This window comes from Lithobates pipiens, unplaced genomic scaffold, assembly GCF_037356315.1.
Source record: "Lithobates pipiens isolate NorthernLeopardFrog02 unplaced genomic scaffold, aLitPip1_a1.2 Scaffold_18, whole genome shotgun sequence".
Taxonomy (NCBI): Eukaryota; Metazoa; Chordata; class Amphibia; order Anura; family Ranidae; genus Lithobates; species Lithobates pipiens.
In genome coordinates, this window is record NW_027507758.1 from 77,711,932 (window position 1) to 77,738,507 (window position 26,576).

Sequence of the window (26,576 nt, forward strand, 5' to 3'; positions counted from 1 at the left end):
TCTTTGGCCAGCCAATCGGTCCGGGGCTTAAGTGGTTAAGTGATATGTTACCAAACAATAGTGCACTGCAATCAATCCCCTATTAAGGCACAGATAAATTACTTCAAATTAATAAATAAATACTTCAAATAAGTAAATATAAATGATATAAAATGTATATCTTCAAACAATAGTGACGGGGACTAATTCCCCCCTGTGTGCACAATCTTCTCCACCAATTAAAACTGATTAGCCTGTTCAGTTGGTAAACAATAAAAACAATAGTTCCCAGTTATTTTCTTCAAAACCACTCCTGCCAGCAATCAGTTCATCAATTTAAGTTCACGTGATTTCTTTTGCTTTTCCTCTGGGTTTCCTTGTATATATTGATTCTCATATGAAACAAGAGAGACGCATCATTGTGCAGTGATTTAAACTGACATTGGGTCCAAGGTACAAATGAATCTACTCACATTTGCTCGATCAACCAGCGTGTATTGAAAATGATCAGATACATACAGCGAGTATCCTCCTCACACCACATCTATTGTGCTCAAACATGATAGATGTCGTCACTGGCTCCTCCCGACGCGTTGCGTCATGTCACGTGACTTTCCGGTCTCAGGGAACCCTCAGTAAAAATTACTATATCTACAGCTGATGGTACATGGGATGGTCACTGGAAGGTATGTGCCCTTATTTGTGGTCATTGGGAAAAATCCCCTCTTACAGATAGCTAAAAAAGATCATTGTTGTCAGAGGTTACTCATCTGAGATGCAGAAGTAGCTCATTGCTTAAGGAAGCCCTAGCAACCTCTGGAGGAACCCAGGGGTTCCACAAAACCCTGGCTGAGAAAGGCTGATACACAAAAAGAATTAGTCTGGCCATACGTGGTTTGAATTTAGATAGGGGTAGGCCAAATGTATCAAGTTGATCAATTGATCAACTTGGGTACAACCAGCCTGCAGGATTCTCCTACTATTATCGCTAGTGGCTGGTATAGACTCTAGCGATAATCATTGTCTTCTCTCTGCGGGCACAGCTTCCCCAGGGCTGCCGGGAGCAGGCAATAGCTCGGCAGGAGGGATTCCCCTGTCAGCACTGTCTGTGTTAACAGGGGAATTGATCGAATTTCTTTCCTTGCAGGAAAGAAATTCACACCCTCTCTGGCCTGCCTTACACCCAGCATACAGAACAAGAGAAGTTCTACTGTGCAGAGTCCAAACATCAAGAATAAGGACTGATTCACACTAGTGCTGTTCCTCGCATTCTGGTTTTGACAGCCCATTCTTTTAAATCACACCGTAATGTACTGCGGTACCATGCAGTTTGGTGGGCCTTTACCAATTGTTTGGCACCCATACGCATCTTGCAAGGGCAGTAAGTTCACATGTGGTGCAGGGAACTGCACAGAATTCACCTTTCCCTCACCACATTCTGGTGTGAATGGGCCCTAAGAACAGATATTGAAGATTGCATATGGTCAACGTGAAGTAAAGCAAAAACAGACAATTATATCCAGTGTGTATAACCAAAGAAGTAATGCTCAGCAATGTCCATATGTAAATGTTGACAACCTTTTGAAACAATAACCAAAACGTCAAAGTATACTTTTACTGCATTTTACACATATAAACATATCAGGACTGTCTTGCAAAATACAGATCATTTGCTAACTATGTCAGAAAGTGGCACCAGGTGATAGGAAATCGAGGGAGATCGGTAGATGCTGCAGGGAGATCAAATGAGAGGGGTAAAAACATGGATGACCCCCTAGATTTTAAGGTGGGTTGACATGTCCCCAGGATTGATCGCCTTTCTGCACAATTCAGATTCTGCTTACCGAGCAATAATGACTGTCAGTCCAGCTTGGCTGGGAGTCCACCAGTCAAGCTGCCTGGTTATTCTTGCTGGACCTTTAGGACGTAGGCCAGTCATACACGGAGAAAATTTCTTTGCCCCATGTATGACCATGGGTTGCAGGAAAGAAATTCACTTGATTCCCGTATCAACACATTGTTGATATGGGAATCCCTCCTACCAGGCCACTGTCTTCTCCTGGCGAGGGGCAGCCATCCCCTCCAGGAGATGACAGTGATTATTTCTAGTGGCTATAGCAGCCACTAGCAATAATCGCAAGAGAATCTGGCAGGCTGGTTGTACCCAAGTTGATCAATTTATGAACTTGGTCCATTAGCAGTTCGAACCTCGGCTGGTTCCTACTGAACTGGTCAAGATTTGAACCGTGTATGGCCGGCCTTAGCTGGAAGAATCTATCCCACCATACTGATTCTTTTCCTCCCAAAGGCAGGTTTTTACAAAGGTCATAGGTACTGCATATAAAATGAATGGAACTGTCGGCTCCAATGCTGGGAAACTGGCGCATGTATTTTTCAGTGCAATGTGCTGGTCTTCATTGCAGAGGATACTAGTGCAGGAGAGGAGAGTATGCAAACAAGGGGTTAAGTTTACATTAGGCAGAGTTAGCGTGAAGGGTTAAGCTGGCAATACACATGTAGACAAATGCAGTCTGTATTCCCCACTGCAGATGGCACTCAACCAAAGCGGTAATGCAGTGTGTAAGGAAGTTGTAAAGAACTTGATTCCTTTATGATTTCATGCAATCCGAATGGACGCTGGCACCCCACGTGACCTCGGCGGCCAACTTGGGTCAGGCCACGAGGATGTACACACAAAAATGGAACTTCCGCTTTTCGGAGGAGAGTGCAGATACCTTTATAATATAGGTATTTGCACTCACTTCCGGCCATAGATCACTGTGGTGATCGCTGTAACCTACCCAACCCCCCTCCCCCCCGCTGTCTGCTGGGAGAGACACGGGTCCCAGAGACAGCAGGGACCATTTGGATTGCACAGCGCAACTCACGCAAGCGCAGTAGGGAACCAGGAAGTGAAAACGCAAGGCTTCCCTTCCTGATTCCCTTGCCGAAGATGACGGTGGCAGCATCTGAGGACCGAGGGACGGTTCGGCCTCGGGTGCCAACATTGCTGGCACCCTGGACAGATAAGTGTCCTTATTTTAAAAGTCAGCAGCTGCAGTATTTGTAGCTGCTGACTTTAAAAAAAATAAATAAATTGGCGGACCTCCGCTTTAAGACTACGACTCACGGGTTTGTCACACTTTATGCAAGTAGCTAGTGAAGGGACAGGTCCCTTATATGGCAGGGACAGTGCTTAGAGACGGGAAGGTTCCAGAGGAGCAGGGACAGTGCAGGGACTACATCTACCTCGCTTCAGGAAGCCTCTTCTTTGGGTGTGGACTGGCCAGGCAGCATTCTGCTACTTGTTGCAGACGCTGTTGGCATCTTTGAAGTTTACAGATAGCTGTTATAGTTCATAAGTGGCTACAGACAGTAGTGCCTACATGCCAAGTATGGTTGAGTTGTGTTGGACCTTTCTAAAATATATTGCTATTGCCAGGGCTTTTTTTCTCAGAAAATAGGTGCAGGAACTCACCCTCCCTGCCCAAATCCTCATCCACAACCACGCCCAAATCCCACCCCGACACACCTTTCTTAGAGGAGAGAAGTACAGCAGCGCCAAATAATTGTAATAAGTAAAGGCTTAGAACTGAGTATCGCACAAGGTGCATGGTTCAGGAATGTGTAACACACAAAGTACAGGACTCAAGAGTGTGTATTGTGCAGTTGTGAGCAGTACATATCATACAAGGCACAGGAAAAAAAAAATCAGCCAACATGATAGTACTTACATTCAAGGTGAAGCGTCCCTTGTTCTCAGAAATATGGGCCATATAGACCCAGTGTGCAGGGCAGGGGTCAGCAATATGTAACATAGAGCCCAGCACAAAGAGAGAAGTGGTAAAGCATATGTACTATGCAGTCCAACATACAGAGTGCAGGAGTATGTAATGCAAAACCCATCCAGAGGCCTTTAATATGTAACATACAGCACAGCACACAGAGTATAGCAGTTCTGGGTATGTAATGTACAAAGTGTTACAAAATTCTCAGCACTGGACCCTGCACACTGTGCCATACATTTGTTTACACTTACTCTTGGTCACAACTCTGTATGCTTTACTGTCCCCCAGCAAATATCCCTGGTCTTCCCCTTCAAGTATCCCCAAAAGTAACCATAAAATACTTCTGCTTAACTCTATGCTTACCTCTGTGTCCCCCATCCACACCTTACCTCTGCAACCCTCATCCACAGCTCACCTCTTCTTTCCCCTGCCTACAGCTCCACTTTGCACCCCCTATTCACAACTCACCTTTGCCCCCTCCCTCAACATCTCACCTCTGCACCCCTCTAACTAAAGCTTACATTCCCAGTCCACAACTCACCTCTACACCCCATCCATATTATCTCTCCTCCCCTTCTGCACCCCCATCTAAAGCTCACCCCAATCCACAGCTCTCACCTTTGCCACCTCCCATGTTTCACCTCTGCACCTCCAGCTTCCCCTGCAGCTCTCACCTCTGCACATCCTGCCCCATTCTCCACATCTCTCACTTTGCACAACCTGCCTTCTGCCCCCTGCGGGTCTTACCTCTGTACAAAGCTCCCTCTTTCCCGGTTCTCCTCTGTGGACAAATTTCCAACCCCCCCAGCCATATTCTCTGCTAAAATCCCCCCTCTCCTCTCTGCACAAATCTCCCCCCTCACACTTTCCCAGCTCTCCACTCTGCACAAATCCCCACCTTCCCCTCCGAACAAATCCCCCCCCACTTTCCAAGCTGCCCTCTCCGCACAAATCCCCCCAACACTTTCCAAGCCCTCCTCTCCTCACAAATCCCCCCACCACTTTTTAAGTCCTTCTCTCCACACAAATCACCCACCACTTTCCAAACCCTCCTCTCCGGACAAATCCCCCCCCCCCCCACTTTCCCAGCTTGCCTCTATGCATAAATTCCCCCCCTCCACACATAAGTTTTCCCAGTTATCCTCCATGCTCAAATCCCCCCACACACTTTCACAGTTCTCTCTGCACAACCCCCCCCTTTTCTTTCACAATTTTCTCTCTGCAAACTCAGTCTCTGCGGAGCTCTCTCTCTTCCCCCCCCCATTTTCATTCCCAGCTCCCTCACCTCTTCCACCGCCAGTTCCCCAGTCCATATGGTATGTGCTGTCTTTTTTTCAGCTGATCGATGAGCTGTAGCTGGGGCGCAATTTCAGGGCTCCTCCGCTCTCCATGCTACAATGTGATTAGAGGTGGGAATGGAAGCTGCCTCCTGAACCAACACAGGCAGCTGTACGGTACCGTGCTGTGACCCTAAAAAACTTGAGGACTGCACAACGCTAGTGTGTCATGACAGGTTGGAGCAGAGAGGGCTGTCATAGGTGCCGGAAAACAGCGTTGCAGCAGAAAAAAAAGCCCTGGCTATTGCCTAACTTGGACTGTGTTGATTTACTAAAACTGGAGAGGGCAAGATCTGGTGCAGCAATGTAGCCTTATAATTTCATTTATTCAAGGAAAATTTTCTGTCCTGTTTCTTTGAAATTTCTTGTTGCTGCAGTCGAAAACAAACATCAATTTGTCCCCAATAACCATTAGAAAAGCATAAAGACTTTCCGAAAACTAAAAAATTTAAGCAGAATTGTACTTGTGTCCCAAGTATATGTTATTCTCAGGTTAAAGCGGAGTTCCATCCAAAAATGCAACCTCCGCTTTAAGCACTCCTCGCCCCCTTGTATGTCACATTTGGCATGTCATTTTTTTGGGGGGGGGGCTTTGTTAGGAGGGGGACTTCCTGTCCCACTTCCTCCTTCCGCCCAGGGCGACTCCTCCTTTCACCTTAGGCGGCCCCTCCCTCTAGGCGATCTCCTGGGACACACGACAGGTCCCAGGAGATGGCCTATCCACTCAGGGAGCGCAGCGCGACTCGCGCATGCACAGTGCGTGCCCAGCCGTGAAGCCGAAAGCTGTCACAGCCGGGTGCCCAGAGTGGCAATGGAGGTGCCGGCGGAGAGGAACGACACCCCATTCGGCCGCATCGCTGGACCGTGGAACAGGTAAGTGTTTTTTTAAAAGTCAGCAACTACACTTTTTGTAGCTGCTGACTTTTAATAAGCATGGAACTCCAATTTAAGATAACATGTTTAGTTCTAAATGACTTGGTGGTCATTATGTTTGCCATAGACTCATTATTATGACCAAAATTTTGTGCGGCGGGCGGGTGTAGCCCTGTCTGACCGCCCCCCCCCCTCCCCCACCGAAATCAACCCAACAGGTCACATCATAGTGGACCACTCCGGTGCAGTCCCAGACATTCTTGATGGGCTCCTATGGACTCCTTCCTTAAACTTTTTTACCCTTCAAATATGCTATCATTGTTAACTGTTTGTTTACAGTTTATGATGTCTAAACCATATTGCACTTTTTCTGGTATTAAACTGTAAAGTAAATTTTGTTATTTTGGAAACTCAATAAAAAGTTTGACACAGAAAATTCTACTTGTATCGTGTATGGCCAGTTTTAGTGTTGGATTTAAAGGGAGGGTTAGTGTTGGGATTACAAGGAAGGTTTGTTTTAGGTTTACATAGAGGGTTAGTATCAGGATAACAGGGAGGATTAGTGTAAGGATTATGCCTGGTACATGCGTTGAGATTATCGGATGAATGATTGTCCGTTTTCTTTTGCATGCTAGTCTCATATTGAAAATGAAAAGTTTACTAAAGTGATGAAAATTCTTTTACAACAGAATAAAAATTTGGAAGTGATGTAATGTGTTGTAATGTATTTTCAAATGATCACTATATATTAAGTGAAAATCATACGATTTGTCCCATCAGATAATATCGGATGAACTGTTGTGATTGGCTCTCGAACGCTCTGTACTGAGAATAAGATTATCATACGATTGATTTGAAACTGGCATTTTTCGTACAATTTTGCAGATCGTGTGTATGGGCCCATTAATGTTAGGATTACAGCAAGGGTTGGTATAAGACGGGGGTTCAGCAACCGATAGATTGTGGACAGGTGACTGGTAGTTCGTGGTCTGGGTTTGCTGACCCGCCATTCCAGGGCATCAGAGTGCAATGCAGAGGGACTACTTGTAAAGTTATAGCTGTAAAAGGGAGCAAGAGCCGCATATGCTGATGCCACTTCTGTAGTACTGTCCCATGCAGATTGATACCAGCTGCACTCCATCTTTTATCCCGGCTTGGGTCTGCAGTGTGGGGCCAGCAGCAGTAAAGAAGAGATCCTTAGGTCAGTGTGAATCAATACACTGGGCATAATTGTGTAGGGCTGATGTGCTGTGGTTTACCCACACCAAGAGTACAGTGCAGTGTACCTGCAGCTTTCCTGTGGGTTTACTCTGCTTAGCCATAGCCTTGTATTATATCCTGCGGGTTTGGTGCACCTTCTGAATGGAATGAATGAGTTTTGATGCACTTTCAGAAAGTGCACCACACCCGCAGGATATAATAGAAATCTATGGCAAAGCGCAGCTAACCCAAGAAGGTTGCAGATGCATTGCGCTGCACCCCTGGTGTGGGTAAACCGCAGAACATCAGTGTGAAAGCAGCCTTATAGGGTGCTCAGAACAGTAAGGGTTCATTTACATTTTCAGTTTTAGGGGTGGTGCCTCAGCAGCTAAAGGGGGTGAGGATTGGGGACAGTAAAACCATGACTCAACCACAGGGTTTTACCACTCCCCAACTTTGTGTGTGAATGAGCCCTAAGGGTGCTGCAGCAGATTGCAACTAAGGGTTTATTCACAAGTGCAGCAAGCACTGCTGCTCCTCTGAAAAGTGATTAGAGTGTGTTTGACAGGTGGTGAGGAGGTGATATGTTGCCTCGGTAGTACGGCAATTAGAGGTTTAAATCAGGTGTGAGGAGGCAACACTGGGCGAAAATGTGCCCAGTGATCTCTGACTTTCCCATGTTGATCAGGTAGATCTCCACCTCTTTAAGGTTGCCTACCCCTGGTGGAAGGGTTACTGGGAAGATTAGTATTGGGATTACAAGAAGGAATCCTTTTATGGTTACAAGGAAGGATAGTGTGAAGGTTAAAGTGATGATTATTATTAAGGTAACAGGAAGAGTTAGAGAATAACAAGAAAGTTTAGTGCTAGGGTTATAGAGAGGGCTAATGTGAGGAGGGGCCATAGTGTGATCATTAACTTTTCCATAGAAAGTATCCCAATGCCAAAAGTCCATGAAATCACTGTTATCATAACTAGAGCTATTTGTATAAGATAACTTGATCTGTCGGAAATTCATGTCCCTGATAAAGAAGTACAGAAGTTATAGCGAATGGAGGGTCCCTTTTTAAAGTTTTGGTATAAATGTGAAAGAGAACTAGATGCAAATCTTCATATTCACGGAGCCTTGGGATACAACCTCCTGTACCCAAACATCAGATATACAGGATGCTCAAGCATTTGCAAAGGTTAATAAACCTCCCCCACCTCTGCAAAACAGGGGCGCACCTTCATGCAGAAGAAGATTTGTCTGAGGATACTTTAAATGCTAGACCTCATGGGTGGATGGGGAGCCAAGTTTGGAAGGTGTTGATGAAAATGGACATTTCTCTCATTTCTAAGAGGGAGAAGACTCCCTGTTCCTTAAGCGTCTTCTGAAGAAAAAGGGTGGTCTTGAATGAATGAATGAATGAAATACTTGTATAGCGCACAATGCGAACTGAATCGCCTCTTACCACTAGTAGCATCCGTGATGATGTCATCAAGAGCCTGACTGAAAAAAAAAACCGTCCCTTGAAGGCCATGTAGATCAAATGCCTTTTTCATAAGGGTTCAACCGTCCAGCCAAAGTGCCCCGCACATATGTACTAACATGAAAACACATGTGAGAGATAGGACAGAAGTTTACAGCAAACTAATGCCCAATCTTTGCTTGAAAACAATAAACAGACTGAAGTAAAAGCCCAGGAAACAGGAATTAGGGCAGTGACATCTTGATCTAGTCAGTGGTTCACAGGTGCTTTATACCAGAGCCAATGGCTTGGTAATTTATCTAAGAGAAATTCTCAAAAAATGGCCTGTTGGAGGTACTTGAGGACAGGGTTGAGAACCACTGATCTAGATGACCTCACAAGCCATGATGGAGATCTGTTAATATATACAGTGACACAGAAAAGTTAGAGTTGAGAAGTTGAAGAGGAGGCAGGTGGACAGGAAACCAAGTGGTTTTAGGTCTTAGGTGAGCCGACTTCACTGTCAGAAGGGCAGGTCCTCCCACTGAGAACAGAGCTATATAAAGGGCTTCCAACCACTTATTGTTTTGGCCCTTAAAGACAGGTGTGTCCTCTGCCAAAATAGTAAATACCTTTTTAAAGTGGGACACTGCTGGATGCACAATGAGAATAGACCACATCTGCACAAAATCCTCGCCAAACAGATACAATGACAATAATTGCTTAGGGGAAGCAAACAGCTTATCATGAAGCTTCAAATCTCTATAGAGGAATAATTGGAAAAGAGGGTGCAAAGGTAAAGTCTTTGTGGCCTTCAAAGTTTTAAGTGACCCAACTTGAAGTAGCACTAGTAGAAGGGTGATCCTCTAGGTTTAGAGTGGTGTGCACTGCTTGAGTCAGAGCCCAAATGGTCTCTTTGGTAGTAATAGCAGTAGCTTATGACAATGCATCAGTCAAGGACTGTAGCAACTCGGAATCAGTCACTGTGGCTTATGGGTTAGCAAATAACTGGGTGATTTGGGTCATATACCCGTGCATGAAGGTAGTAAAAATCCCTGCTGAAAGGGCTGAGGATCTAGCCATACCCAACTATGCTAAAGTAGACTGAAAGAACAGGATAGTCTCCAAGAGCAGAGGAAAGACTACTTCAAAAACAGGATAGCCTCCAAGAGCAGAGGGAAACAGGGATTCATGCCTACTGACGTTGACATAGTCAACAAGCACACTGTAAGCATCTGTGGAGCAGCTAGTAGAGTGTGCGTGGGGGCACCCAGTACAGCAGGAATGTCTCCCTGGCTCAAGAATCAGACATGTTACGACCACATGGTAGTAAGGCAATAAATGAGTTCAGGGTAGGTGGCAAGACCTCACGGACTCACAAAACCTGGACAGCTGGTATTAGGTGAGGATCAGATGGTTGGAGATCAAGTTACTCTAGGCAGGCAGCATGAACCAATCCTAGACCAAAGTTTCATGTGACTCTTTTGCAAGCAGAAGCAGCAATGGTGGTAGAATTATACACAAATTAAGTTGCGCTAGGGTTTTCAGTTAATCACCTATTTCAATGAACGCTACAGACACAATATTGCTGGAAAACAGTATAAAATATAATACAAAAACGACACAGTGCGGCTCGAAAAAAAAGAAGCCTTAATTATACTACAAACAAAAGGCTCTCAAATAAATCTTACTACAAGAGAAAAAAATGGTGGTTGAATATATCTAAAGGCAAAGCTTTTTTTGTTTTTTTAATGTTGGATAAAGTAGGAAGGAGTTAGAACTTTTCTCAGGTTTTTTTTTTTATTGTGGCCCGCGTTTGAGAGCAAAATCGAAAACACTGAGCTGTCACCAGAACAGCAAAAGAGGGGAAATCTTCCAGTGCTGTTGTAATAGTGAAAACTATCACAGAGAGAATTTTCTTTACTCTCTAAAGCGACACGGATGGCAAAAATAGATTTGGTTTTAACCAATATCTGCCCAACCCAAAGAAATTCTATTTAACTTTCTTGATATTATATGGACAATACAAGATATACATTTGCATATGAAAGTAGAAAAACCTAAACGTATCAAACTTATTTTTAGGTAAACTTGAATATTCCACAAATGCATGCACAGAAATTACACTGGCTACGAACACACCAGGCAACAGAGAACAAAAACTCCCAAACCTTCAACAACCATTGTGTAATCGGAGTGTTTATTTGCCAAGTGACAAGAGCTACGTCAGAGCAGATTTCATGGTTTGGTTGCAAGGGATTCTGGAGGAAGGCACATACAGTAGTTATGGTAGTTACAGGTATTGGTGGGTCATCATCTGCTTCAAATGGACCTACAGGGTAGAAATTTATGAGCCTCTTTATTGGCCTTCAACAGAATCAGTGTTTGGCCATAGATATATCTTTATTGCCTTTATCTCGGCCGATGTAAAATTAACAAGTAAACTTAGCTATTGGTAAAAAAAGAAAAAAATTGTCATTGCACGTGTCACTGGGCATGCTTCCCATCACCATCTTCTGCCCATCTGTCTTTGGAATCAACAATGGTGTCCTCTTATCGCTCACTCTTCTTGGCCTGAATTATTGCAGTTCCAGTGGAAGAAGTAGTCACCAAAATATCATAGCTTTATTTAAGAAATAATTAAAATACACAGAAAATAAGTTTGACATTGTCTATATTTTATTATGATTCAGGGACATCCTCATCCATTAGTGGAATTTCTGCAAAAAGAAAATAGAAAGTTACTTTTAAAACACTCAGGGTGATAAATGTAAAGCCCAACTGAACTCTTGAAAAAAAAAAAAAAAAAACTCTACTAATAATTTTCCTTTTGCAATATCATGGTAAATGAACAATAAGGGAACAAAGTCTTAATGTTCATAAGGATGGTAAGCAGCTCCCAGCCATTAAAAAAAAAAAAAAAAAAAAAAAAAACTGGAACAAGTAAAAATTAGGTGCTAAAAATGATCAGAACAATCAGTGGCTCTGGTAAAGCTGCTCCCAACAAAAGCAAGGATCAGATATGGAGATTTAACTTGTGTGAGTGCGTGAAAAAAAAAAAAAAAAGAAAATCCTTTCCCATATCCCTGTATACTGTGTTCACTAAGATGCCATCTAAGGAGTTTTTTTTTAAATTTTCAATAATTCCCGCTGACACCACCGACTGCGGAAGGGATTTCCACATCCATACTGTCCTGACAGTGCAAAGCCCCCCCTATGCAGTTTAAGGTTAAAATGCTTCTCCTCCAATTTAATTTTTTTTGGTTTCTCCTCCAATTTCTTTTTTTTTTTCTCCTCCAATTTCTTTGAGAGGCCCCGTGTCTTCTTTTACTCCCTGAGACTGAATAGTTTATTCTCTATGCTAGAATCATCATTAAGATATTTGAATAGCACTATCATATCTCTGATCAAGCATCTCTTCTCTAAGGAGAACAAGTTTAATGTTTGTAGTTGTTCCTCATAACTGAGGTTCTCCAGTCCCCTTATTAGTTTTGTTGTTGACTTCTGTTGGCCACAAGGGTGCATTCTGTGATACGTTACTAATGATACAGTCTTAATTACTATACCCCTCCTTTTCCTTTTGTGAAACCAACTTTATTTTTAATTCTTACCTGCTCCTGCTAAATAGATACTGAGAGTGAAGGAATATTTCAAAATAAGCACAAAAGTAAACAAGTACTTATTACAAGTGTACATAACCCCTCTGCTCAATCCACTGCAATTTAAAGTTGAAACTTCCACAGGGATAAGCCAGCTCTCCTTCCGTGACCCCATATGGCAAAGCTTGTGCTTTATGTCTGGCTGCTAGGGCACCAAGTACTGGAGGACTGTAATACTCTCTGAACATTGAATTGGTGTTGGAGATGTGTTGACAGGATAGGAGCAGCAATTATAGAGTTCTGGTTAACCACTTGCTGATCGCCCTATGGCACCTTTACTGATTCAGGACAGCAGCTGTGTGCAGGATCACACATATATATATATATATATATATATATATACACACACACACACACACACGTGATCCAGGGCCAAATTAACATAGGGGTTATTGGAGCTGCAGCTCCAGGCCCCTTACCTTAAGATAGGCCCATTTGCCCAGCCCCCCCCCCCCCCCCAAAAAAAACGATCGACTTCAAGGAGTAGGTAGCTGGGCCTCCTATCATCTATGGTTCTGGAGATACAGAACTCCTTGTGCAACCTGTCAGAAGCTCCATACAGAGCAGCCAGTTTAAATACAAGCTGGCACACTCTGTGTGCAGCAGACTGAGAGGATGAGCTCACAGAGCCTCTCCTCACTTCTTGTCGTAGGCACTGAGCTCATTGGACAGCTTGGAGCCTGCAGAGTTTGATAGGCAGCACCACCTGTCAAACTCGCCTATTGATTTCAATGGGACCACTCTACAACTGCAAGCCAAATGCCGTGTACACACAGTCGGACTTTCCGGCAGAAAAAGTCAGATGGAATCATTTCATTGGATATTCTGATCGTGTGTGGGCTTCATCTGAGTTTTTTTTTTTTTCGAAAATTCTGAAATAGAACATGTTTTAAATCTTTCTGACGGAATCAATTCCTATCGGGAAAACCGTTTGTCTATATGCTGTTCCGATGGACCAAAATCGACGCATGGGCAGCGATTGGCTACTGGTTATTGAACTTCCTTTTTCTAGTCCCGTCGTACGTCACCGTGTTCTAGACGATCGGACTTTGGTGTGATCGTGTGTAGGCAAGACCGTTTCAGCGGAACTCCGTTGGAAAAACCGTCAGAGTTTATTCTGGAGGAAAAAACGGTCGTGTGTTCACGGCAAAAGTCGCTCGCAGAAGCAGCATAGTCCTACAATGTAAAATTCAGCAATGTAAAAAAAAAAAAACACAAGGAGGCAGCAGTAGCACCTCATGAACGCCTTTCAGATGCTGCTATACCACTCGTGGGAAAAGCAATCCACCACAGATCACTTTTCAGAGGGCAGTAAGCATTACCGCAAATGTGAAAGAAACTTGAAACATATCATCCATTTCACACTCCCCACCAACCAGGTCACTTCCCATATTGGCCACCTCCCTTCAACTTATATCACAGGTGACCATTTCCCAACCTGCAGATGACAGACCCTACTCCAGAAGATATCACTCCCAGTTACTCCCCCCAACCGCTGATTGATATCCCTCCATGAACACCTCACACCCCCCTGCTGACAGACCTCTCTCCTCAGCCTGTCCCCACACACCCTCTCACCTGCTGACCTGTGGATGGGGGAATCACTCCCGCAGTGTTGTTGTGTTTTGCCAGTGGGGAGCCTTCCCTACACACACAATACAATGATTAGTGTTGCTAACTATAGCTGGTAGCACTGATTGTTTTGTGGAAAACCTGACAGGCTGGTTGTACTTAGGTCGATAAATAGATTGACTTGTGTACAACCAGCTAGCCCATACATAGAGCGACTATGGCTGGTCTCTGCTTAATTGACTTTACAGCTTAACTTTACATTTTTCCTTCCCTGATTCCTTCATCCTGCTCACCTGTACATAGTGCCCACAGTCATACCTTCCAACACTCCTCTCCTATACATAGTGCCCGCTGTCATATGCTCCACACTCCTCTCCTGTACATACCACCCGCTGTCATACCCTCCACACTCCTCTCCTGTACATACAACCCACTGTCATACCCTCCACACTTCTCTCCTATACATAGTGCTCACTGTCATACCCTCCACATTCCTCTTCTGTGCATACTACCCTCTGTCATACACTTTTCTCCTGTACATAGTGCTCACTATCATACCCTCCACACTCCTCTTTTGTACATACTGTTCACTGTCATACCCTCCACAATCCTCTCCTGTACATAGTGCCCACTGTCATACCTTCCACACTCCTCTCCTGTGCATACTGCCCACTGTCATACCCTCCACACTCCTCTCCTGTGCATACTGCCCACTGTCATACCCCCCACACTCCTCTCCTGTACATACTGCCCACTGTCATACACTTCTCTCCTGTACATAGTGCCTGCTGTCATACCCGCCACATACGGCTTACTGTCATCTCCTCCGCACTCATCTCCAGTACATACTGCTCACTGTCATACCCTCCACACTCTTCTCCTGTTCATACTGCCCACTGTCATATCATCCATACTCCTCCCTTATGCCTCTCACCCACAAAAACAGTTCTTTAAAATTATATTAAATATCCTCAATGTTACCAGCTCTAGAATGGGAACATAGAGGATGTCAGCAAGGGCCACCGGGTCAGTAAGGGGCCCCATGAGAGGCTCCTGGGATCCTGTGATATTAAAGCGGTAGTAAACTTCGCTAACATTAGTACTTTTTAGAGGCCCTGAGGTAGGTTATGCCATAATGCACAGCATATTAGCACATTAGGGTACACTTACCTGTCAGACTGAGCCCCCCAGCACTGCGCTGTAATCAATCTGGTGGCTACCGGGTGCTTCCATCTTCACCCGGTCTTTCTACGGGGGTTCTGTGCCTTTGGTCAATTGCCTTGGCCGCGCTGTGTTGGTGTCACTCCCACGCATGCTCATACACATCCTCTCTCTCTCTCACCCCCCCCCCCCTCTCTCATCCTCCCTCCCTTACCCCTCACCCCTCTCTCATCCCCTTCCTTGATCTCTCATCCCCTTTCTTGCTCTCTCATCCTCCCTCTTTCTATTTCATTTAATCTGTTATAACAAATTTTTTTTGCATTTTTATTTATTTATTTTATAAAAAGCCCCACCAAAATCCTCACCACCAAGCCCATGATGTTCTTAATCCCTGACGTGACCCTGCACTTCTGCCTACAGGGGACGTGCGCGCCTTGGCGGGCCGCTTCTGCGTTGATAATTTGCAGCAGCCGATCTATGGATCCTGGGGACTCGATGTCCTCCGGCACTCGCCAATCGGCAATAAACAGAGAACTGAGATATGCCTACAGTATGTAAATAAGGTATATCTTAATTCTGACAGGGGGGAAGGGACCGATCCTATGCCTCTGCAAAGCAGGGACTAGAATCGATCTCTTCACCTAGTGATAGCAGCACACTGTGTAGACAAAAACACTGGCTAGGCATACAGTTAACCCTTTGATCGCCCTGGATGTTTAACCCTTTCCCAGCCAGTGCCATTAGTACTGTGACAGTGCATATTTTTAGCACTGATCACTGTATTAACGTCACTGGTTCTCACAAAGTGTTAAAAGTGTCGGTTAGTGTCTGATAGTTCACCGCAATATTGCTGTCCCGCTATAAGTCGCTGATCACCGCCATTACTAGTATAAAAAAATAAAAGATTCCATAAATATAGTCCATAGTTTGTAGGCACTATAACGTTCACGTAAACTAATCAATATACACTGCGGTGATAAGTGGTGCAGTGTGTTGCACGGTAACACACCACAACACAGCTTTATGATGTGAACAAGGTGCATAGAAAACACTTGTTTCCTATGTGGCTGTGCAGTCGGGGTTCTGCCTCAACTATAATCTCGCAATTGGCACCATGGTTGTAATAAGAAATATTAGAGCCCTAATCAAAAAAAAAGAAACCTTCAGTTCAGTAAATCTAAGTTCCCGCTGAGGATGTTGCTCACTGACATATATTTGCATGTCTGTCTTAATGAAAATCTATATTCAGGGTCAATCATATAGACCTTAAAGAGGACATAAACCTGTTCCTCAAAACCCACCAACATTATATAAACAGCTGTAGCTGAACAAGTTAACTTACATGTGTATGCACTTTGTATATGCCTCTGGTCCTCCAGTGTCCCCACACTGGTTCTCCAGTGTCCCCACACTGCCATTTAAAAAAATAATGTAATCTGAGGCCAGCTTCTACTGCCTTGCTTCCTGTGCTGCCCCCCTCGATGACGCTGCGCGTCATTGCTCAGTATTATGTGACTGCGCATGCGCAAAAGAAAAGTGGAAGAAAAATGTATTAAAAATGCATGAAAAAAACATCCCTATAAATCCTATGGAATTCTTCACACCGGTCAGTTGTGTTTTTAAAAGTTCCGCTTGCTACATTTTTGGTAAGTGTTTGGCGCTGCTTTTAAACTGATCTGTTGCAGAAATGCGGTAAAATTCCTGTGCATTTTTGCCACGTTTCCAGTGCGTTTTCTGGTTGTCTGACATTATCCTCTTCCTGTGAAAAAAGGACAATATGACTCAAAAAAACGGACCAAAGATGCAACTGCCACTGCATTTTCAATACTGAGTTGCATTTTAAGCATGCACCAAAAATGCAGCATGCAGGACTTTTAAAAACGCAACTGAAAAGTGACTGGTGAGAAGAGTTAATGATAATGCATTTTTCTTCTGCTTTTTCTAAGACGATAATGGAAGGAAAAGTGATCAGCGTGAAAGCAGCCGTACATGTATTCAGGTGAGTAAGGCCAATTAGATATCTTTAACTGCATTTTCATTTCCGTTTTTCTTACAGCAGAGTCTCACTTCAGGGCTGAAGTAAGACAATAGGCCATTTGTCAGGTTACCATCAGCCACTATATTGACAGTAAGTTGGTGCAGAGAAAAAAAGCCCAGCCCACTCAGTGTGAATCAATGTCTTAGGTCCCATAGAGAGCATTGTAAATGCAGGTACCAGAATTAGGCTGCGTTCACACAAGCTGCAGCCGTGGCTCACAGCATCCCTCTTCACCGATTCAGGTGCAAATCAGGTCCGATTTTGCCTGAATCGGAACCAAAGGCGCACAGGACCTTTCCAAATGCGGACCGCTCCATCGAGAGCCAGGTATACTCTCCTATCATGCGAATTACAGTGCCTTGCGAAAGTATTCGGCCCCCTTGAACTTTTCAACCTTTTGCCACATTTCAGGCTTCAAACATAAAGCTATAACATTTTTATTTTTTGTGAAGAATCACCAACAAGTGGGACACAATTGTGAAGTGGAACGAAATCTATTGGATTTTTGAAACTTTTTTAACTAATAAAAAAATGAAAAGTGCTGCGATTACAGCTGCAAGTCGCTTGGGGTATGTCTCTATCAGTTTTGCACATTGAGAGACTGAAATTCTTGCCCATTCTTCCTTGCAAAACAGCTCGAGCTCAGTGAGGTTGGATGGAGAGCGTTTGTGAAAAGCAGTTTTCAGCTCTTTCCACAGATTCTCGATTGGATTCAGGTCTGGACTTTGACTTGGCCATTCTAACACCTGGATACGTTTATTTGTGAACCATTCCTTTGTAGATTTTGCTGTATGTTTGGGATCATTGTCTTGTTGGAAGATAAATCTCCGTCCCAGTTTCAGGTCTTTTGCAGGTTTTCATCCAGAATGGTCCTGTATTTGGCTGCATCCATCTTCCCCTCAATTTTAACCATCTTCCCTGTCCCTGCTGAAGAAAAGCAAGCCCAAACCATAATGCTGCCACCACCATGTTTGACAGTGGGGATGGTGTGTTGAGGGTGATGAGCTGTGTTGCTTTTACGCCAAACATATCGTTTTGCATTGTGGGCAAAAAGTTCGATTTTGGTTTCATCTGACCAGAGCACCTTCTTCCATGTTTGGTGTGTCTCCCAGGTGGCTTGTGGCAAACTTTAGACGAGACTTTTTATGGATATCTTTGAGAAATGGCTTTCTTCTTGTCACTCTTCCATAAAGGCCAGATTTGTGCAGTGTACGACTGATTGTTGTCCTATGGACAGACTCTCCCACCTCAGCTGTAGTTCTCTGCAGTTCATCCAGAGTGATCATGGGCCTCTTGGCTGCATCTCTGATCAGTCTTCTCCTTGTCTGAGCTGAAAGTTTAGAGGGACGGCCAGGTCTTGGTAGATTTGCAGTGGTCTGATACTCCTTCTATTTCAAAATGATCGCTTGCACAGTGCTCCTTGGGATGTTTAAAGCTTTGGAAATCTTTTTGTATCCAAATCCGGCTTTAAACTTCTCCACAACAGTATTATGGACCTGCCTGGTGTGTTCCTCGGTCTTCATGATGCTCTCTGCGCTTTCAACAGAACCCTGAGACTATCACAGAGCAGGTGCATTTATACAGAGACTTGATTACACACAGGTGGATTCTATTTATCACCATCAGTCATTTAGGACAACATTGGATCATTCAGAGATCCTCGCTGAACTTCTGGAGTGAGTTTGCTGCACTGAAAGTAAAGGGGCCGAATAATTTTGCACGCACCACTTTTCAGTTTTTTATTTGCTAAAAAAGTTTAAATTATCCAATAGATTTCGTTCCACTTCACAATTGTGTCCCACTTGTTGGTGATTCTTCACAAAAAATAAAAAATTTATATCTTTATGTTTGAAGCCTGAAATGTGGCAAAAGGTTGAAAAGTTCAAGGGGGCCGAATACTTTCGCAAGGCACTGTAGATGCAGCGAAACCCACATCCAATTTGCATATGTGTGAACCCGGCCTCAAGGTGTGTACAGACAGGGAAAGTGATGGACTTCCCACATTTATCATATGAAACTGAATGAAAATCTAACAATTTATTCTACAGAAAAAAACCTTAGTACTATTTAGTTCTATCAAGAAGAGAAGAAAAGATTGATCGCACACTTGAATCCAAAAGATGCTGTAGAAATTTCCCCTTGAAAAGCGAGCAATTTTGGTTGCTTTGCATTATTATTATTTTTTTCTTTCCCTTGAAAAGTGAGCGATTTTGGTTGCTTTTCATTATTTTTATTTTTTTCTTCCCCTTGAAAAGCGGGCAATTTTGGTTGCTTTTCATTATTTATTTTTTCTTCCCCTTGAAAAGTGAGCGATTTTGGTTGCTTTTCATTATTTTTATTTTTTTCCTTCCCCTTGAAAAGTGAGCGATTTTGGTTGCTTTTCATTATTTATTTTTTCTTCCCCTTGAAAAGTGAGTGATTTTGGTTGCTTTTGATCATTTTATTTTTTTTCTTCCCCCTTGAAAAGCGAGTGATTTAGGTTGCTTTGCATTATTATTATTTTTTTCTTCCCCTTGAAAAGCGAGCAATTTTGGTATCTTTAAAAAAAATTTCTTTCCCTTGAAAAGCCAGCGATTTTGGTTGCTTTTCATTATTTAATTTTTTTATTTTTTTTCCCCTTTGAAAAGCGAGTGATTTCGGTTGCTTTCTAGGGTGGTTCAGTGTGGAATATTTGCGATGTACATGCATTTATTCACACAATATTTTGCCTCCACATGATTTCTATATATGTGGACATGATTGATTTTCATGTGTATGTGCATTTTTCCCATCATGTATAAGGTTTAGCATCTTAGGGCTCCTTCACACGGACGTGTCTGTGTACGGAGCCCGCTCTGTTCAGCGGGGGGGTTCGCTCCGTCAATCCCCACTGAGCAGGAAGATGTCAGGTCCGTCTCTGCACACTGTGCAGGGAGGGACCTGTCAGAGCGCCGCTCTTCTCTATGGGAGATCGGATGAGGATGGACCGCAGAGTCCATGGTCACCCGATCCGATCCTCAGATGGATGGAAAAGTAGGTTTTTCCTCCGTCACACTTTTTCGGATCAGAGCGGGTCGGATTGTCAGCGGACATGTTACTGCTGACATCCAACGCTCCGTAGGCCTATGGAGTGTCCGTTCAGGTCTGCCTAAAAAACTGACAGGCGGACCTGAAAGAACAGTCCGTGTGAAAGAGGCCTTAGTGTTTCATCTTATCCTTGAACAGTTTTTAAAAAGTCTTTAATATTAAGTATTAAACCACACAATTATGCCTTGTACACATGGTTGTAAATTCAGACGGAAAAGGTCCGATCGGATTTTGTTGTCTGAAAATCCGATCGTGTGTGGGCTCTGACTTTTACGTCGGAAATTCCGATTGAAAAAATTTGAGAGCAGGATCTAAAATTTTCCGACAGAGAATTCCGATCGGACAAAGTGCCACGCATGCTCAGATCAAATTACAAAACCAAAGGTGTTGGTTACTAGCCTCAACGTAGTCCCGTCGTAACGAACGAACGTCATCACGTTCCCGAACGATCAGATTTTCTGACAACTTTGTCCGACCGTGTCTATGCAACACCAGTTTAGGACAAAATCTGTCAGAAAAAATCTGTCGGATTTTGTTGTCGGAATGTCCGACCGTATGTACAGGGCATTAGACTCAATTTGTTACACAGTGATATATGTGATTTATATTGGTATATATAGACGTTTTTTTCACTCATTTTTCTATTTTTGTTTTTAATACATTTCTTGTTTACATTGTCTAATTTTTGTTTTGACTATTTTGTGATCAGATGTTTTAGCATCTAAGAAATTTTTTTTATGTTGGTGACATTTTGTGTTGATAGCTCTTTAACTACAGGTGTTTTGTGTTAGGTGTTTGATTTGATATACGCCTTTAAATAGCTTGTATTGTGAGCATTTCAATTGTTGTGGACAAGCACGGTTCTTTTCATGCAAAACACATCAATCATCACTGCAATTTTGTCTGGTTCATGACAATAAAGAAATTTGGTGTGTGCACCCTTGTTCTGTTTCCTACTATTTAGTTCTAGCATAAAAATAAAAAGGTCCATTAAAATACAGGTACATCAAAAAAAGGTGTTTAACGTCTTATGCCCTGTACACCTGTGTGATCGGATCTTGTTTGATCCGATTGTGTGTGGGCTCCATCTGACTTTTTCCATCGGAAATTCCGACACACTAAGTTTGAGAGCAGGATCTAAAATTTTCCGACAACAAAATCAGATCGTTTAAATTCCGGTCATGTGCAGAGAATTCCGACATGCTCAGAATAAATTACAAGACGAAAGCTATTGGCTACTGGCCTCTTTATTAGTCCCGTTGTACGTGTTCTACGGCACCGCATTCTGAATGATCGCATTTTCTGACAACTTTGTGCGACAGTGTGTATGCAAGGTAATTTTGGGCCAAAATACATCAGAAAAAATTTGACGGATTTTGGCGTCGGAATGTCTGACCGTGTGTATAGGGCATAACAGTTAGTTTTCTAAATCCGGAGCCACAGAGTAGAAAAGCCTGTCCCCTGCCAGCATCCTGCAAAGAAGAACCCTTGCTGTCGGTATTTTAAAAAAAGTTCTCTCTGCAGAGGTCCAATGCACCCACTTTTGAGTCAGAGATACAGCTCGCCAATTAGCAATGCCTAGGAGCCCTGATGACTGCAAAAACTATAGATCTGGAGGGAGGGAGCTTGTTGGACCTCTAGAAGACATTTGCTTCCACCCTGAAAGAACTTCTCTGCAACAAGACAGAGACTCAGCGAGGGCACCCTCTGCACAGAAATAGCAGATGCCCAGTGACACATATGTGCTGCAAGTCTGAATTAAGGCTCATCCTTTTTCTGTTGCACATATGTGTTACATGGGCAGCAACAGGTTAAACCAAAAGTTCAATTGAGCTTTACAGTGCATGTCCAGCAAAAACGTTTTTTTGTTTTTTTTTGAGGATACATTTTTTTTTAGGGTGGCACAGTGGTGTAGTGGTTAGCACTCTCACCTAGCAGTAAGAAGGGTCGCTGGTTCAAATCCCAACTACAACACTACCTGCCTGGAGTTTGCATGTTCTCCCTGTGCCTGTGTGGGTTTCCTCCAGGTACTCTGGTTTCCTCCCACACTCCAAAGACATGCAGGTAGGTTAATTGGCTTCTGTCCAAAATTGACCCTAGTAGATGGGTGGGGACCTTGTATTGTGGGCTCCTTGAGGGTAGGGACCAATGTGAGTGTGCAATGTTCAGGGATAGGGACAATTGTAGACACTCAATTCAGGTTGAACAGGATGGACTGGTGTCTTAATTCAACCTTACTAACTATGAAACTATGAAAGTGGGGAAGGATTAGAACCCCTGTTGGGATTTTACCGTTAGGAAAAACATTTTTGGCTGGTGCACAAAGACAAAGTCACTTTAAGTACAGTTACCATCTGCAATGTCGATGCTTGGACTCGTAGATGCCGCCTCGCTGTTCATGTTCTGAGTACCCGGCGTTCTCATGTGCGTCATGGAGGAGGAATGTAACGTGTGACCAAGGTCGGAGGAGTCCAGCAAGCTATCGAAGGTCTCTGACTCCTCACATATACTGTCTGAATTGGGGTTACCAGGATAAGCGGGCGGGTGAGATTCTTCGGTTTGTGTTGGGCTCCTCTGACCCGCAGAGGACACATAGCCTGGTGGGGTGACGTTGACCCCGCTGCTGACTGCTTCATCATAGGAAGGTAACATCACCAAAACGCCGTCCACCACCACAAAGTCCGGCTCGGCGGAGCTGTCCTGCGGGCTTCTGGCAAAAGAAAACCATGTATATGAGAAAGGATAGTCTGGCTAGTGTTGTGAGACAATGCTAGCTTCATACGTTTTTTATTTTTTGTACAATGTTCCTGGTATTATTTGCCTTGAAAGGATAAAGTGACAGTACCTCTTTAAAGCTTTTGGGTCCTCCCCAGTAGAGATACATGCCATAAAAATGCAGACATGCTGCATTTTAATCGCACCTCGCTGGATGTCACCACATCACTGCATACCAGCGCAACGCACCATGCTCGATCTGCACTCCTGTAACCCATTTTCAGCAGACATCGGGCTCAAGCCCGCTGACACCATAGAGCTGGTCCAGGCTGGGGAAAGATCGTGACCGGATGGTCAGGATTCACCCAGATGCCTGGACCAGCACCTCCACAGCCAAGCGCTTCAGTGAGCATGGGGGGGGGGGGGGGTTTGGGGGCAGAGCAGAGAGCTGCTGACTGACTGGCACAAACTCTCTGCTCATGGTGCCCTGAGAACTGAGCGATCAGCAGTCTTTGATCGCTCAGATTTCAACCTTAGAGCCAGATGGGTACAGATGAAGCTTCAGACTGATGCTATATCCACCTAGGTAAGAATGATTTCTCAAAATTAAAAAAACCCTAAACCTCTCTTTCAAATCATATGAATAAACTCTGAATTTTGTAAGTACCCCAGCAGTGTTATCTAGCTTGTCCCAACTCCTGTAACTGTCACTTTTGATTGGACAACACTTTACCAAACCAATATTCAACATTAGAAACCTGTATAGGCCACCATATTATTATTGCAAGGACTGCTTGAGATCTCAGTGCAGCAGAGGCAGCGTTGCTCACTACAAGGCGTTGGGATTTCATTGCAGATCAACAGTTTTTTTTTGTCCTTGCAGCATTTTTAAGACAAAACATAGGAAAATTAGCAAGTATTGGAGAAATATAGAAATATGTTTTTTGCCAAGAAATACACTTTAAAGAGGATGAGGTTACCTCCTTCAAGGCAGGCCTGCTCTCAATTTCTTTCTTTCTATATAGGTCTAAAGTAAGGGCCTGTTCACATCACTCTGTGTTATTGCATGATCTTTAAAGTGATTGTAAAGGCTCTTTTTTTTTTTTGCTTTAAAAAAAATAAAATAACATGTTATACTTACCTCCTCTGTGCAGTTGGTTTTGCACAGAGCAGCCCGGATCCTCCTCTTCTCGGGTCCCTGTTTGCTGCTCCTGGCCCCTCCCTCCTTAAAGTGCCCCCTCAGCCAACAGCTTTCTACAGGGGGCACCCAAGCCGTGTCAGAGCTCCATGTATCCATTCAGACACGGAGCCCTGCACTGGCCCAACCCCATCTCTCCTCTGATTGGCTGAATGACTGATTGACAGCTGCAGGAGTCAATCAGGAGGAGTGTCCTATATGGTTGAGGGGATCATGGAGATCAATGAAGAGAGAAGGGGCTCAGGTAGGTAATTAGGGGGTGCTGTGCAACATACAGAAGGTTTTTTATCTTAATGCACAGAATGCATTAAGATAAAAAACCTTCTGCCTTTACAACTCCTTTAATGTGCATTTACTTAAGGCAGCCTATTTATTAGAATGGATTGCCTAATGCGCCAAAAAAGGTGCATGTAACATTTTCAGCACTACAGGGCAATGCACATTAGGGGTGTCATTAAAAATGAATTTCACTGCATCAAAGCAATGTGCATGACATGCATTTAGGTGCATTATTGCAGTAGGAGGGCAAAAGAATGGCATGGGGGGAGGGGCGGGTGAAAACAGGTGGGTTAATCTAATGTGTAAAATACAGTTGGAGGAGGCTGTTCACATTTGTAGGTAGGTGCAGTCTGTTGTCTCCACTGCAGGTGGTGCTTAACCACAGCGGCAATGCAGAAGGAAAGGAAGTCACAAGAAACCTGGTTCCTCTATGGTTTCCTGAGTCACTTGAACAGCGATCTGATTGGAAGCTGACCCCCCATGTGACTCTGGCAGCCATCTTAGGTGTGGCAGAGTCTATTTAGGACTCTGGCCTCTGGGTTTGGTGCACTTTATGTGAGTGGGTAGTGCAAGAAAAGGTGCCCCGTACTAGTGGTAGGAAAAGGTTCCTGACGAGTAAGGAAAGAGTAGGGTTCACAGCCTCTCTGGACCTCTGCCTGCTTTGGCTCAAGATGACTAGGCTGCATTCTGCCCCTCTTTACAGACGCTGTCAGTTTGGCTGAAACCTGCTTCCTCCATGCTATTGGAACTGTGAGTGTACCTGGCTGGGCTGCCTTCCCATCGGGTGTTTGTGAACTATCTTTGTAATGTTTCAGTACAAGTTATTTTATCGCACTGGGACTGTGTGTGCTATTACCATGCTGCAAACTCGACCATTCAAGTGAATAGGGCTGCACCCAGGGGCGTAACTATAGGGGGGTGCAGCAGTCGCGACCGCAACTGGGCCCTGTGATCCAGGGGGCCCATGCAGCCCCCTCTACACATGGTCGGCAGCAGCATAGGCAGCTAGCACACACTATTACATACCCCCTCCATATCCCCCTGGGGACAGGGACCCCTTCTCATGTGGGGACAGGGACCCCCACCTCCCCTGGGAACAGGGACCTCTTCTCACCTGGGGGCAGTAACTTCATCTGCCCTGGAGAAAAGGACCTCATCTTTTCTGGGGACGGGGACCCAATCCTGCCTAGGGACAGTCCCCCAATGGGGCACCTAAAAATGTAAAAAAATAAATAAAAACTACTGATACCAGTGGTGGAACTACAGGGCTCACAAAGGTCATACCTGTGACCACGCCCTGGAGTTCCACCGCCGGACTCGGAGGGAAGGGCCCTGGCTGGGGTTCAGGGGGGCCCTTCATGGTTTCTTGCATCGGGGCCCTGAAGGTTCTAGTTACGCCACTGGCTGCACCACAACTGCAAGCCAAACACTTGGCTCACAGTTGTGGCACATTAGCTCCATTACAAATTGCTGTTACATTTTTTTAAAATAAAAACCAGGCAATCAGGAGGTGGCAGGATCGCCTCCAGAATGCTTTACAGTGGCTCCTTAGCTGCAATCGGAAAGTCACTTTTCAGGGCATTGACTAGTGTGCACCTCGGCTAAAGGGACTTTTCAGAGGTGCCATGGCAAACCAATGTAGCTTCACATGTAAATATGTGCACATGCATGTACCAAATATTGCTGTTCAAATTGTTGAAACAGCTTAAACAGGATTTGCTTATTAAATAACTGGGACCTGTGCTGAGAATTTTATTTGACTTGTTCTCAAGTACCTAATAATATCTCTATTGTACATTTTGTTGTAGCTCAGCCAATACCACTATTTCCCTAAAACCAGTAGCGTCTTATGCCAAAAAAAAAAGGAGACCCCGAGAAGACGTTTATATCATTGCAACAACACAAACCCGCCGGCACTGCAGAAGGGCATTATGTGGGTTTTCAGAGCCTTTGCTAAATTATTCCAGGCTGTTGATCTATTTTGATTTTTTTCCACATAAGTGATAAAACAACTTAATGAGCACTTCTGAGTAAAACGGAGTACAATGGAAAGTGACGATGCATTAAACTGGCAGGGTGTCAGCCCGCAGACACTAGAGATGGAATATGGGTCACTTGGCAGCTGTTTCCAATATTCCAGCCAAGTTGTTTATATTTTATTCTATACCGTGGAAACATTGGCGCTGTTTGACAGCATTCTTAAGGAATGAGACATCTAACAATAGCTTAATCGCGGGAAGCTAAGAAGCACGCTTTCCTG

The 26,576-nt window shown here is 44.1% G+C and overlaps 1 protein-coding gene across 2 annotated transcripts in view; it reads right to left on the minus strand.

Moving 5' to 3' along the window:
- Positions 1–10,809: 10,809 nt before the first annotated feature.
- SUSD4 (sushi domain containing 4) overlaps positions 10,810–26,576 on the minus strand; it is a 279,756-nt gene continuing 263,989 nt past the window's right edge. For both annotated transcript variants that reach the window (XM_077485807.1, XM_077485808.1), the window contains exons 8-9: positions 22,476–22,834; positions 10,810–11,348 (exon numbers count right to left, since the gene is read on the minus strand). In XM_077485807.1, coding sequence (XP_077341933.1) covers positions 11,311–11,348; positions 22,476–22,834 — 397 coding nt within the window. In that variant the 3' untranslated portion in view covers positions 10,810–11,310. The remainder of the gene's footprint in view (positions 11,349–22,475; positions 22,835–26,576) is intronic.